We start from the raw sequence: 14204 nt of genomic DNA on the forward strand, positions 1-14204 counted from the left end.
ATTATTTCATTATTTTTCTAATTGAGTTGTTTTGTTTGTTTATTGATGTTTTGGGGGTGTTATGGAGTGAGTTACTCTGTGTGTGTGTGTGTGCGTGCGTGCGTGCGTGCGTGCGTGCGTGTGTGTGTGTTGTTTCCGGGCGCTTGTGTTTGTTTTTGTTTTTTTTTCGTTGAAGGCGTTATTTTGTATTGCATTGTTTGTTGTATTGTTTGGATTCTATTATCCGTACATATATCAATATTTCAACTGGTTACAATTAGTATTTTCATTTTGGTACTAACCTGAAATTGAAGTCATACGAGCAATATCCAAAAACACAGATTTCTCTTTCAAGCGTTAGAGGTAGATTCCGTCCTTAAGAAGAACGATGCATGTTACACACCCACACTGCGCAGTCCACATGTTTTCGAACTACCCGTTACTGCCATGTCGACAGCAACCATTGACTCATTGTTACTACTGGGGAGCACAAGCACAAGCAGATCTTCGCTTCACTGACAGTGTCCTTACACGCCTTCTCAAATAGGACAGACTGTAGGCAAATGTGTAGTCAAACCTCTCGTTCATTTCAACATTCGCACAGGTGAAAAGACGCTTTTGTTGGAAGTAAACATGGTAATTGTACTGTAGGAGCATGTCCACGAACCTGTACCCGTCGCCTGCTTTTCTGTTAGACATACACAATGGTTTGAATTGATAATACAGATTGGTAAAAAAAAGTACTACACAAAGAAGTCTATTTTTATCAAATCAAGCCAAGTTGAAATGGTATAAATTCTGTTTCCGGGTTTTTAAAATTAATACGACGATCTTCTCGATTCTTGGATCCAGCTCAGTCAGGCAACTGAAGAAATTATTAAAACGACCACATACTAACTTATACAATGTCATCAGCGGTCTTTGCCGCCTTTATTCATAGTCCAGAGTTGCACCCCTTAGGTGCGCCAGAATCCAACGATCGTGGTTTCGAATCCCAGATTCTTCCTGTTTATGATTCTTGGTTTGTCAGCTTTTATCACTGCTTGTTGGTTTCATCGACGTGGTAAATATCTACGCCCTTTATCAATTTAGTCAATAAGCTGACATGTCCGGGGGTGACCGACACACAGACTGACTGACTGAGTATGGTTTTACGCCGCTTTTAGCAATATCCCAGCAATATTTCAGCTGGGGACACCAGAAATGGGCTTCACACATAGTACCCATGGGCGGATACAGAGGGGAGGGGGGGGGGATGCGCACACACCCCTTTTTATTTCGAAAAAAATCTTTATTTCTGTATAAATTACCACCAAAGACAATAAATAGATCTTAATTGTGCACACACACACACACACACACACACACACACACACACACACCTTCAAAAAAGCTGTATCCGCCCATCGTACCCATGTGGGGAATCGAACCCGGGTCTTTGGCGTGACGAGCGAACGCTTTAACCACGAGGAAGTAACACTAGTGATATATCGATCAACGACCACCATACCGTGGCTACACATCGTAACCAACCCCCAAGGGATGACAAGGGCATCCAAATACATGTCCATATCGGACACAGACCAAACAATGACTATAATCAAAATGAAACAAATAATTCAAAGATAGGTCATCCAAAAAGAGATTTTTTTATTCACTATATCAATTACGGTTGACAAATCACAAGTACAATAATTGTATGTGTTTAATTGTCCACCCCCTACTTTCGAGGACATTTAATAAAAAAAAATTAGTGAAACCGTGTCAGGTCCAATACAATATTTTAGCAAAAATAGCACCGTTTTCTAAAAATCACTTAGAACGCTAATGATAGCATGTCAATATACAATATAAGCTAATGTAAGACGTGTTGATGCATGTGTGTATTGTTCGTGTATTGAAATGTACAAAGGCGAACACGTTGGTGTTAATTACAATACGCGGCAAGATCTTTTTTCTTCAAAACAAAGTGTTTAGTATGGAATATTGTAAAGGACATTCTCGCGATCTCGCATTCTCGCGATCTCGACCTATGGAAACGAGCTAAATATGCCCAAAACACGAGAATGCGAGATCGCGAGAAGGCGAGATTTGGTCATAATCGTGTTTTGGGCATATTTACCTCGTTTCCAAAGGTCGAGATCGCGAGAATGTCCCTTACAGTATTCCATAGTTTAGCATGCATAATTTGATTTATTCGTTGCAAAGGAGAACACTGAAACGGGAGGTACGTTACACACAATCGTTGATTATATCAATGATAGGGTTGTAGATCAAAGCCAGATTGACGACCAGTAATAGTTTGTAGAATATGCATATAAAGCTCAAATCACCTAAACTGCAGATACATAATGAAGACATGCAGATGACCTCATCGCGTATTTATTGTCGAGTTTGGGCAAGTAACCTGTCGGGTAAAAGAAAGCATACACCCATGATTGATGGTAGCTAAAATATAATAAAAATGAAATGGGTATACGATGGTTATGTGCTTGATAAGGGCATCATTAGACTAACATCTAGTCTCTGAAATGAACATATCGTACAGAAAAAAACAGTTGTTCAGTTATCTTAATAAAAATATAATAAAAGGGAGCCCAGTGACTATCTTCATTTTCAGACTGATACTGCAGTAATCTAGACTTGCCAAACATTATAGACTTACATGGGCTGTATTTGATATATATTTGTATCAGGGTCTGTAAGACAGACTAGGGCATCATGCACACGGTGTGTTCCTGCAAGTAACGTTAGTTTGCAAATACATGCGATGTCTCTATACCTTTCATCAACACTCAGTGATGCGACGTCAAGTGAATATTTTGAGTACCATACAACACACGGTACCGACTGGTTAACGCTGGTTAGTGTTGACCTTGGTGCATGTATACATGAACAAACAAACCTAGACGACACATGACGACCGGGTATAGTCTCACGTCTGCCATATGATACAAGTACTTGAGTACAAAACTGATCGTAAAAATATATGTACACCATTTCTCCTTTGTTGTAATAAGAGCATTTTATTCTTAAAACAATACTGAAAAATATAAGATTAAAATTCAAATCCAATTATAAACCCATATTAAAGTCCTGTTACAGATTATGACAGAATAAGTACTATTTCCCTGTCAGAACACTAAATATTAACATTTTAATGTAACATAAAACAAAAGTAAACACGTTTTAACTTCATAAATATGTGTCATTAAACGATTTTCACATCTGCAGTACGTGAAGTGCTTGTTTATCGCCCGTGACCGAAAATAAATCTGCAGCTAATGATCAAACATAAACGTTTTGCACAAAGTCCAAGCACACCCCAACAAAACAATAAGACCGAGAGATGCACCCTGCCGCTCTCCACTGTTACATTTATCTGAGAGGCAGTAACACAGAGCGCCGAATCCACCGTTACTAGTGCGATAGTGACATCCCTCATCTGATACCTTCTTGGCGTCGGTCATTCGTACGCACAGTCGAGATTCAACAATGGAGTCTGTAAGAGAAACAGTATGTATATGAATCTACTTTTATATAAACGGGTGGCATTTCAGCGTTTCATCTGCCTGGTTCCAGATGGGTAAATGGCGAACATTGATTTCATCATATATGTTATAAAATACTCGGTTATCTTTTATTTGATGTTATTGACATCTTTTCATGTAAAAATGGGTAACTAAATGAGAATTCGTTTTAATATTGTTTTTTTATGAGATAACATATGTGAAAAGCTAGTATTTTGTTATCCCGAGAGAAATATGTCTTTGATCATTCATATAATATTATGGATACGACCTTTAACGTTATATTTTATTATGTGTCCGTACGATACAAATGTTCTGTTCTGTGTACTGATTGTTTGTTTGTTATCAAGGGTATTCAATGTCCGGAATGACAGGTTTCCGCTATATCGGTGTCCGAACTAACACGGTTTGCCTCTTACCTTGAGTGTAACCCACCCTGTCGTGTAGTCGTATCATTGTGAAGGACTTCATACACGCCTTGCACCCCTTCACCACCTTCGCTTCCGAGCAGGGAGTGATCTTGCCGTTTCTGAAGACATTACACTCGTAGCAATCCAGTTCTGAAGCACAATATTATAGAATGGTTACGCCATAATAAATTTGTTTTTAGATTTTATCCACGTCCGCCTCACTACGAAACGTTTGTTTGGCTGTTTGATGTTCGCTCTCAGCAATATTCCATCTATATGACGGCGGTCTGTAAATAATCGAGTCTGGATCAGACAATTCAGTGATTGACACGAACATCGATCCACGCAATTGGGATATTATGACATGCATCAGCCAAGTCAGCGAGCCTGAACATCGGTCCCCGTAGTCGCCTCTTACGACAACCATAGTCGCCTTTTAGGGCAAGCATGGGTTGCTGATTACCTATTCTACCCGGGATCTTCACGGGTCCACTACGAAACGACCGGCATCACATCATATTATTGTCTCCTGCAAATGAAATCTTAAAATCCGTTCCCTTCTTTCTGTACTTTCTGGGCGTCGGGTTCGGCCCCGGTCGCGTCATACCAAAAGACGTTAAAAATGGTACTTGTTGTTACCCTGCCTGGTGGTCGGCATTAAGGGGCAAAAACAAGAACTGGTCGGCTCGGGGTCAGTATACTGTGTCTGAGTGGGGTATTTATGTTAAACTACGGCATGGTATCAGTAGGCTATAACTATAAAATCGGCATCTACCGGATAGTACAAGCAGCCACACACACACGCGCATGCAAATCGCTCTAAAAGTGCAATTATATTGAACGCGACGTTAAACCCCATTTCACCTCATCACTCTCTGTACTTGATGAAATGCATCAAATACCTTGACCAGTGAAATAGCCATGTGTTATGTGAATCACATTCGTCGACAGGTAATGGACACAGGCGTATACAACAATTTGTTTATAAGGTAACATAATATTAAAAAACATAATGCCTCCCACATCGCCTTTTTTGAAACATTTGAATGAGAATATATAATACATTGTGGCCTGAGCGGTATGCCAGGAGGCAGTGTTGATGGTAGTATTGTAATCTTGTTATATTGTACTCTATTTTCACATAAAGTAATCTTTTGCTTCCCTCTATTTTCATCAATGTTCCTGAGATCACTGAAGTAGCTGATGTGTACGATCTAATTCCTGCCACGAGCTCTGAGCACATCGTGATTTTGGATCTGACTAAAATGGCCAAAACGGCCCATAATTGGTAGACTGAAAAGGCCAAGTGAAAAAAACAGCCCTATGATCATTAATCCTTCTTATGAATGAAACATTATTCAAAGCGGCGTTAAACCCCAACTCACTCACTCTACTCGTCTCAACCATCATCCCGCTGAGGTTCTGAGTAAGGATACCTGAATCCCGTGTTTCTTGCTAGTGCCGACAAAAATGGGAATGGGTCGGTTACTACATGTGACGACGACGGCCTGAATCGTTCCCGACACCATTAACCACTGGTTTGTCAGGGTCATGACTGCGGACTAAAAACAATATTAACTCACCCCGTATGGATAGACGTATGTCCAAACTTGCTGTCCCGTGACGTGACATTGTTGTAACCGGTATCTACTCACTACCTTACTTGTTTTTTTCAATTCCAGATCACCCATGAAGACTCGGCCTACATGTTAGAATCGGCCTACCTCAAGAGGCGACTGACGGAATGGGATAGTCAGGCTTTACTGACTTGGTTGATGCTCGTCATCGTATTCGAGGGGACACGGATGGCCCAGTCGTCTAAGGCGCCGCAATTCGTTATGAAGAGTTGCGTCCCTTGGGCAAGGCAGAAACCTATCCCGGTTCGCCCCGATTATGCTTTTAGGTGTGTTAGCACCATACCCGTGCTCGTGGGTTTCACCGAAGTGGTAAACGTCTAAGACCTGCAACACTTCGTGCTTTCCTCCCACATTAAGCTGACACGCCGTGATATAACTGGGCTACTGTTAAAAGCGGCGTTAAACACAACTCACTCTATCACTCATCGCATTCCAGTTGCGTAGATCGATGCTCATGTCAATCACTGGATTGTCTGGTCCAGACTTGATTATTTACAGACCGCTGTCATATAGCTGGAATATTGCTGAGTGCGGCGTTAAACAAACAAACAAACAATTACAGATCCCTAAAACCTCTTACCGCCACATGGAACATCGGACCAGCAATCTGTCATCCTCTTGTCTACTCTTGGACCTACGCAGTTATTTGCAGCATCTTGACAGAACCTTGCTCTGGTCACCTCGCCCTTGCCCGGGCCACACGTGACAGAACACGGTCCCTCGGACCATTGCGCCCAGTCACTCCAGTTGCTTGACACTGTACACACAAGACACAAATAATTACACACAGATCTAGCGACAAATCATCAACTCGAACTCCAATAGCTCGCGATATTGTTAAAAACGATATAGATATATTGCAAGTCATTCCGTGACATTTGACGGATCCATTTTCGTTTACGTCTCCACAACAGACTACTATTCCTGATTGGCTAATAATAGAATGGGCGGGGCTTGTGTTAAATCATTGCGGTGAATGATTGTTCGTATTATAAGAATTGTCTTCTATATTTTTTTGCGTTTATGCAGATATAAACGTAAAAAAACGGTGTGCATACTTTTTACTTCGTCGTGTATTTAAAAAAGTTTGCACCCCTGTTTTTACTCTTGGAAATTGGGGGGCACGGGTGGCGCGATTCGCTGTGCAGAGTTGTGTCCCTTGGCTACGCCAGAAACCTATGATTGTGGGTTCGAATCCCGGTTCGCCCCAATTATGTTTCTAGGTTTGTCAGCACCATACCCGTGCTCGTGGGTTTCACCGAAGTGGTAAAAGTCTGAGACCTGCATCACTTCGGGCTTTCCTCCCACATTAAGCTGACACGCCGCGATATGACTGGAATGCTGTTAAAAGCGGCGTTAAACCCAACTCACTCACTCACTCTTGGAAATTGTTTTTTACCAGAACATTACAAACGTTATCAAAGAATGATAAGGCTGAACAGTCGCCGAAACACTGCAAACTGGAGGTCCAAAAACACAACTATGACACCCGTATCAAATACATCACCATCGAATGACCATTTCTTGTTTGTTTCATTTTTAGCCACAACCAAACATGGGTGTATACTTTCTTTTGCCCGGTAGTTTAATTGCCAAACCGCCCAACCGACTGAAGTGCTCCACTTGGTTTTGAAGGATCTATACTCTAAGATTCAGTGTGCTGTCAGGACATCAAATAACTCTCTTTTAGATTATTTCGAATCACTGAGTGGTGTAAGACAGGGCTGCGTGTTGAGTCCTTTTCTGTTCACGATGTTTATCCATGAATTACAGTCAATGATAGAAAGTAGTGATATGCGAGGGATTTTTATTGGAGAGGAGTTTATGGACATATTACTTTTACTATATGCAGATGATTTGTGTATTTTTGATGACACAGTAATAGGTCTGCAAAGAAAAATTGATATTTTATCAAATTTTTGTAAAAAGTGGGGACTTGAAATTAACATGTCTAAAACCAGAATTTTGGTTTTCAGAAGAGGTGGTACTTTAAGGTATGATGAACGATGGTTTTTGAATGATAAACGTATAAATGTAAGTACTTACTATAGTTATCTGGGTGTTCTGTTTTCAAATAGATTGTCTTGGACTAAATGCATTGATACTCTCAAGATAAAAGCCAATAAGGCTTTGTTTGCCATTAAACAATTGCAATTTCACTTTGTAAATATGCCAGTTAACATTTTATTTAAATTGTTTGATATTAAGATAAAGCCCATTCTTCTTTATGGTGCTGAGATCTGGGGCTGCAAAGGTAGTCAAATTGTCGAAACTTTTCATACTAAGTTTTGTAAATTTGTTTTAGGAGTTGGTTAATATGTATCAAGTACGGCAATATTAGCTGAATGTGGAAGAAGCGGTTTGCATGTGGATTATCATATGAAGTGTGTTAAATACTGGTGTAAACTGATTAGAATGAATGATGAAAGATATCCCCGACAGTGTTATTTGTTAATGAAGAAGCTGGATGAATGTGGTAGAATTACTTGGGCAACTCATGTTAAATATTTACTCGACATATATGGATTTGGTAATGTGTGGTACGAACAGAATATTGGTGATGTTAAGTGTTTCTTGCAGCTATTTAGACAACGTTTGTTGGATTGCAACAAACAGAGTATACAGATGAAAATTTATGAGTCTCGTAAATTAAGGTATTATTCACACGTCAAGATATTATTGGATATGGAATATTATGTTACAGCTTTCAGAAATAGAGACCATAGACGTATGATGTGCCTGTTGCGATTAAGTGAATTGCCTATATGGAGTAATCTGGGTAGAAGAGAGGATATTGATTCTTCACAACGCTTTTGTCGGCTATGTAACAATGGTTGTATTGAGGACGAAGTCCATTTTGTGTTTGTCTGCCCGTTTTACGCAACAATAAGACAAAAGTATATTCCTGTAAGATTCTATAACAATCCATGTATTAAGACTTTTAGTAATCTCTTAAATAGCAAAAATGACTGTATACTCAGAAATGTAGCTAAGTATGTGAAGGAAGCCCTATTAGTACGTACCAAGTCCTAATATTATACCCTTAAGATTGTTTGCAATGTAAATTGTCTCAATTGTATATTAATATATATAACTGAAATGTACATGGGCCTATGGCCTCCCATACATGAATAAACACACGTTGTGGCAAGCTCCACTTGCTGCATGCCAATCAACAAAGATATGGATAAAATAACAATATCCTGTTCCTTCACACACAAACTGTAGCGCGACAGCAGAGCGAACAAGCCGTGAGTGTGGTAAGGCAAGCAGAAATGCATGACCACGTCACAAGGAGTTTTGGCTGCAGCCGAATGACAGTCACCAGGCGTATGGTCCATTACAGTCTGTCTGGTCGGAGGAGAAACCGGCCTAGAGGTGACAGCATGATGCTCATGGTGCCAATCACTGGATTGTCTGGCCCAGACTCGAATATTTACAGACCGCCGTCATAAAGCTGGAATATTGCTGAGTGCGGCGTTAAACAACAAACAAACAAACAAACAAAATATATTAATCGTTCTGCCTTGAAGCTTTGTTCGGTAGTATTTACCCCAGAACTTCTCACAATAGGACCATAGCTTTATTACGTGCAAAAAATCTAAATCGTCGTTTATATAACCTTTGAAAAGGATACCCAATCAACAAGGGAATATTGAAACATTTCTCCACTTTAATCCATGTTAAGCATACACGAACCGACAGAGGTCTCAGGCAGCTACATCCACAACATGTGACGTCGTCATGATGGTTTAATTGAGAGGGCAACGTGTATTCAATCCTTTCCATGTGAATAAACCATGTTTAACATAAGTCGTGTATAACTCACACATTGCTCCCATTGTCAGTGATAACAAGCGCTTTTGCTGTGACTTTAACTCAGCCTCCTCCCAGGTCAAACTAACTCAGGGGACCTCATCGACAGGGTTCATTGTAGCCCTACCCTCAATATACCAGAACCCATAACTGAAGCGTCATGTACATATCAACCAATAATTATCCATACCTACTGAAACAGGTATTTTCATTTCTTTGTGCGACAACCCAATATCGATCGTATTGTTGTCGATTACAGAACTAACCATGTATATTGCACTTGTTTGACACAGTGTCATTAGCAACGAGAGATGTACATTTCAATGGAAATTTGTATGTGAAAAATGAACGTATGATTTCGACATGTTAGCATGAAATTGTTTAACGAATCACAAGCGAAGATAACAAACGAATCTTCATCATCTTCCCGAACGAGGATTGTCACCCATTACAACTGCGTAAATACACAAGAAACCACGGAAATAGGGATGGGATGCTTCGTTATCTGTGTTTACTGGTAATTGACGGAAATAAACACCCACCTGGTTCACAGAATAATATGTGCAGGATGCACACGGGTAGGAGCCAGCAGTGATATGTATCCCACGCCATAGTCGCTAGTTCCGAGTGTTCAAACGGGATATGCTTCAGTAGGCATCCGTCAGCCACTGAACGCTGTGAATTATTTATTTCCTTAAGGGTGGAACCCACCTCTGGGAGATGCGTGTTGTGTTTTCGCAATTGCGGTTGATGTAGGAATTTTATTTGAAAAAGGATTGGAGTTTAATCATTTTATAATAATAATCATCGTCATCATCGTCATCATCATCATCATCTCTTTTGCGGCAAACCATACAAAAATTAATTTTTAAACTGATAATTGCGACAGCAACTATTTTATTTTCAGTTTAGGACAGATATTGATCACACTGCTGGCACAAGCCCAATATTTGTGTTTTAAAATGGAACATTGAAACTAATTGTCCTACTATTAGATTATGAAATAATCTCATAATAATGTTACTTGTCAATAACGAACACTTTCTTATAAAATTAAAACTAAAGCGATCTCCGCAATTTGTGTTAGTCGATGCCAATGCATTAAATATATGTGCATAAAAAAGTTTGTGTTTAATGTCAAAATGTAACCGGTGGTTATGATTTTTTCAACTGTATACTGGTATATAATAGATGTTCCCTAAATGACGGGGTCCTGATTAAGTGCGTTTTACTGCAGTCGTTCAACATGCAGAATCCGTCCTTAAAGGGCAAGTTCACACGGAAATTAACCTTTTTTTCTTGTACTTTTTCCACATTAAAAGTGTTAACCTAGAAGTGTCATAGACAAAAATATAAAAATATCACAATTAATTAACATATTTTTCGCATTAAAACGATTTATATTTTTCACATTTACCAAGTGTTCTATTTCCACAACAAAAACACCATGGCTTATGCCCCTTGCAATATGACGTCATTGGTGCCAATTGATAAACATTATGACGTCATCATGCTTTGTTAGAGCCGCTTCACGTGGTGTAGGTCTAGGTGTGTGATTCTAGCGTCTCAGATGCCAGCCAGCATAGTGTTATGCTGAGTCACCACTGCGCCGGAGTGTGTCGTAGGCCATGTTGTTTTACCGCAAACTGGTACTTGATATCTTTTGCGTTGAGAATAGACAGGGACCCAGTTGAATTGGCACCAATTACGTCATAATCTAAGGGGGATAACTCAGGCCTGTTTAGCTCGAAAAACGAAGGCCTCATAACGGCATATCATTTTCACACTATTGTGAGCTTCCTACTTTCACTGTGAAAAAAATGAGTGTATATTTTCAAACACAGATACTAATTAATTCTAAAATTGCGTTTTGTATAGAAAAAGAAAGAAAGTGATTTTTGCGTGTACACTTCCCCTTTAAGAAGTAGAGAGCTCGACATAATCAACTTGCATACACGATTTGGTACATCACGTGTTTTGTCCTATTGGAATCCGACGCATCATTGCTCAAACACACTGGCACTGCATCGCGAGGATCCCCGCTCCACTGTCCACGTCAAGCGAGAGGCGGCCTTCCCGCCTGCGACAGACTGTAGTGTTGGTGATGAGGCGCGCCCCTTGAATGTATTGACGTTGGCCATGGGTGAGACATCGCTTTATCCTACGAGTAAACGAACGAGGGATTCCCGCAGTTTGTCACTTTGTTGTGGCTTGGTTACATGTTACTAGGTTAGTTTACATATTTTCGGGTAAATAAAATACGGGTATACGCAAACCCATTTGGGCCGTATCGTATTTTTCGCTTTTTGAAAATTCAAGGTGAGCTGAAATTGGGTTTAACGTCGCGTCCAAGATTATTGCACTTATATAGCGACGTGCATGCACGTGTGTGTGTGTGTGTGTGTGTGTGGCTGCTTGTACTAGTCCGGACTGATGCCGATTTATAGGTGCAGCCCACTCAGATACCATGCCGCAGTTTAACATGAATACCCCACTCAGACACAGTATACTGACTCCGAGCCGACCAGTCCTTGTTTTAGCCCCTTAATGCCAGACAGGGTAACAACAAGTACCATCTTTTAAAGTCTTTTGGTATGACACGGCCGGGGATCGAACCCCGGACCTTCCGCTCTCCGGGCGGACGCTCTACCACTAGACCACGGAGGCGGTCTTTGGAAATTCAAGATAACATGTTGAAATTGTATAGGTGAGTGAGTGAGCAGTATTCCAGTTACATCACGGCGTGTCAGCTTTATGTGGGAGGACAACTCAAAGTGATGCAGACGTTTACCACTTTGGTGAAACCTAAGAGAACGGGTACGGTGCTGACAAGCCTAGAAACATAACGGGGCGAACCGAGATTCGAACCCACGATCGTAAGTTTCTGGCGTGCCAAGGGGACAACGAATTGCGGCGCCTTAAGACGACTGGGCTCCCCGTGCCCCGAATGTGTGTATACTATGTGGAAGTTACAGCCTGTTATATATCAATTTAAAAATTCAAGATAGCGTGTTGAAAATTCAATATACTAATTTGAAATTTCAATAAACTTTGTTCACTATGTTGAAAATTCATAACCTGTTCATAATACAATAAACGCTTGAACATTGTTATTGCATTTAACATTTCAAAATGGTATTTTTGATTATTAATATGGTTTCTTGAATTTCAACAAAGTATCTTATAATTTCGAAATTAGTATCTTGAAGTTTCACACGTTATTTTGAATTTTCATGGAAGAAATAAAGTCATATTCACCTCATGGGCTTCCCTAGTTTCCACAGGCAGTAGTGTCTGGAATTAAGGCAATGACTTGAGTAAGTTTGTTCTGAACTTGGTATATTTGCCAGGAGTGAGCGAGTATGGTTTTACACCGCTTTTAGCCATATTCTAGCAATATCACGGCGGGGATACCAGAAATGGGCTTCACGCATTGTACCCATGTCAGGAATCGAACCCGGGTATTCGGCGTGACGACAAACGCTTTAACCACTAGGCTATCCGACCGCCCCATATTTTCGAGGAATAAATCACATCACAATACAAAATTGTCATAGAAAGTGAAAGGATACAATCATAGTTATTGCCTTAAAGTCATTTATTATCGGCATCGTGTGTTACAGCAACATTCGGACTGAAATCGCTTTGTGGGCCATCCGTGACCCCGTGGTTAGAAGGTCACGTGTGGTCACTCCCAGTCAAGGTCTACACGTGTTGTGTTGGGTGTGAATTGAAACATTGTTCTGTGTAGACCATGAAGATCTGGGACAGAATTTCGTCTTCAGCGACCCATGCTTGTTGTAAGAGGCGCTAACGGGATTGGGTTGTCAGGCCTCTACTTGGTTGATGCATATCATCGTATCCCAATTGCGTAGATCGATGGTCTTGATGTCAATCACTGAAATGTCTGGTTCAGACCGCCGTCATATAGATGGAATATTGCTGAGTGCGGCGTTAAACAACAAACAAACGTTGGACAAACTGAGTCAGCAGAAAATATGCTCATGTTGAACGACTGCCAGGACCGCAAATTTTTTGTGGGTCTTGCCCCTATTCAACAGGTGTCAGTAGTTGAGGACAGGACCCTGGTACCGCTCCTGGCTTCTGATTGGTCGAGAGGATCACGTGACCTCTGTGACGTCACATCCGGTCACGTGACCTGCGTGCGCATCCAAGATGGCGTCGCATCCGTTTCCGGTGGCGTGCGCATCCAAGATGGCGACGCATCCGTGTCCGGTTCCGGGGAGGAGGAGGGATAGGGGAAAAACCCGGAGAAGCGCACGTACAAGGTGAACAAGATCGACAGGGTTGTTGTTGTGGTGTGGTTCTAAAAATAGAAATAGAAAAGGCGGTGGTGGTGGTGGTGAAGGGAGGGGAGGGAAGGGGTGGGAGGGGAGGGAGGGGAGGAGGAGCAGGAGGAGGGGTGGGTTCACGGTGTGGTGGAGGTGGGTTGGAGGGTCGTCAAAGCAAAGGAGGGAGAGATGGGTGGCCCTGAAAAGGGCCGTTTTGATGCTCACATGGTTGTGCATCCCACGGTACAAAGGCACGGGTGGGCTTTCATTTCGCGTCTGACAGGACACCTACTGGTGTGCGTTAACCGACGCACGTAGGTGTCCTTCAGTACAGTCTTACAGTAGACGCACTCGAAAGTCCCATCCCGTACCCTTGTACCAAGGGCATAGACGGGCAGGCCCCCATGGCACCGGGCACATTGCCACGCTGGAGACCATGGTGGTGGTGGTGATGGTGATGCTTTTTTCCACCCGGGCAAAGGTTGTGCCACTGTAGCAATCTCTAAATCCCAGTTTTCTTTGAGGTTGTTGCTGGTGCTG

The 14204-nt window shown here is 41.4% G+C and overlaps 1 protein-coding gene across 1 annotated transcript; it reads right to left on the reverse strand.

Moving 5' to 3' along the window:
* Positions 1–1612: 1612 nt before the first annotated feature.
* On the reverse strand, positions 1613–10072 carry LOC124150769. Its single transcript, XM_046522803.2, has 4 exons — positions 9915–10072; positions 6137–6313; positions 3929–4069; positions 1613–3481 (listed from the first exon to the last, which is right to left on the reverse strand). Exons 1-4 carry the CDS (start codon positions 9982–9984, stop codon positions 3261–3263), a joined length of 609 nt encoding a protein of 202 aa, XP_046378759.1. The 5' UTR covers positions 9985–10072; the 3' UTR covers positions 1613–3260.
* Between the last annotated feature and the right edge of the window lie 4132 nt (positions 10073–14204).

The sequence above is a fragment of the Haliotis rufescens genome, unplaced genomic scaffold (genome assembly GCF_023055435.1).
Source record: "Haliotis rufescens isolate VD_foot unplaced genomic scaffold, xgHalRufe1.0.p SCAF_6, whole genome shotgun sequence".
In the NCBI taxonomy this organism is placed as follows: Eukaryota; Metazoa; Mollusca; class Gastropoda; order Lepetellida; family Haliotidae; genus Haliotis; species Haliotis rufescens.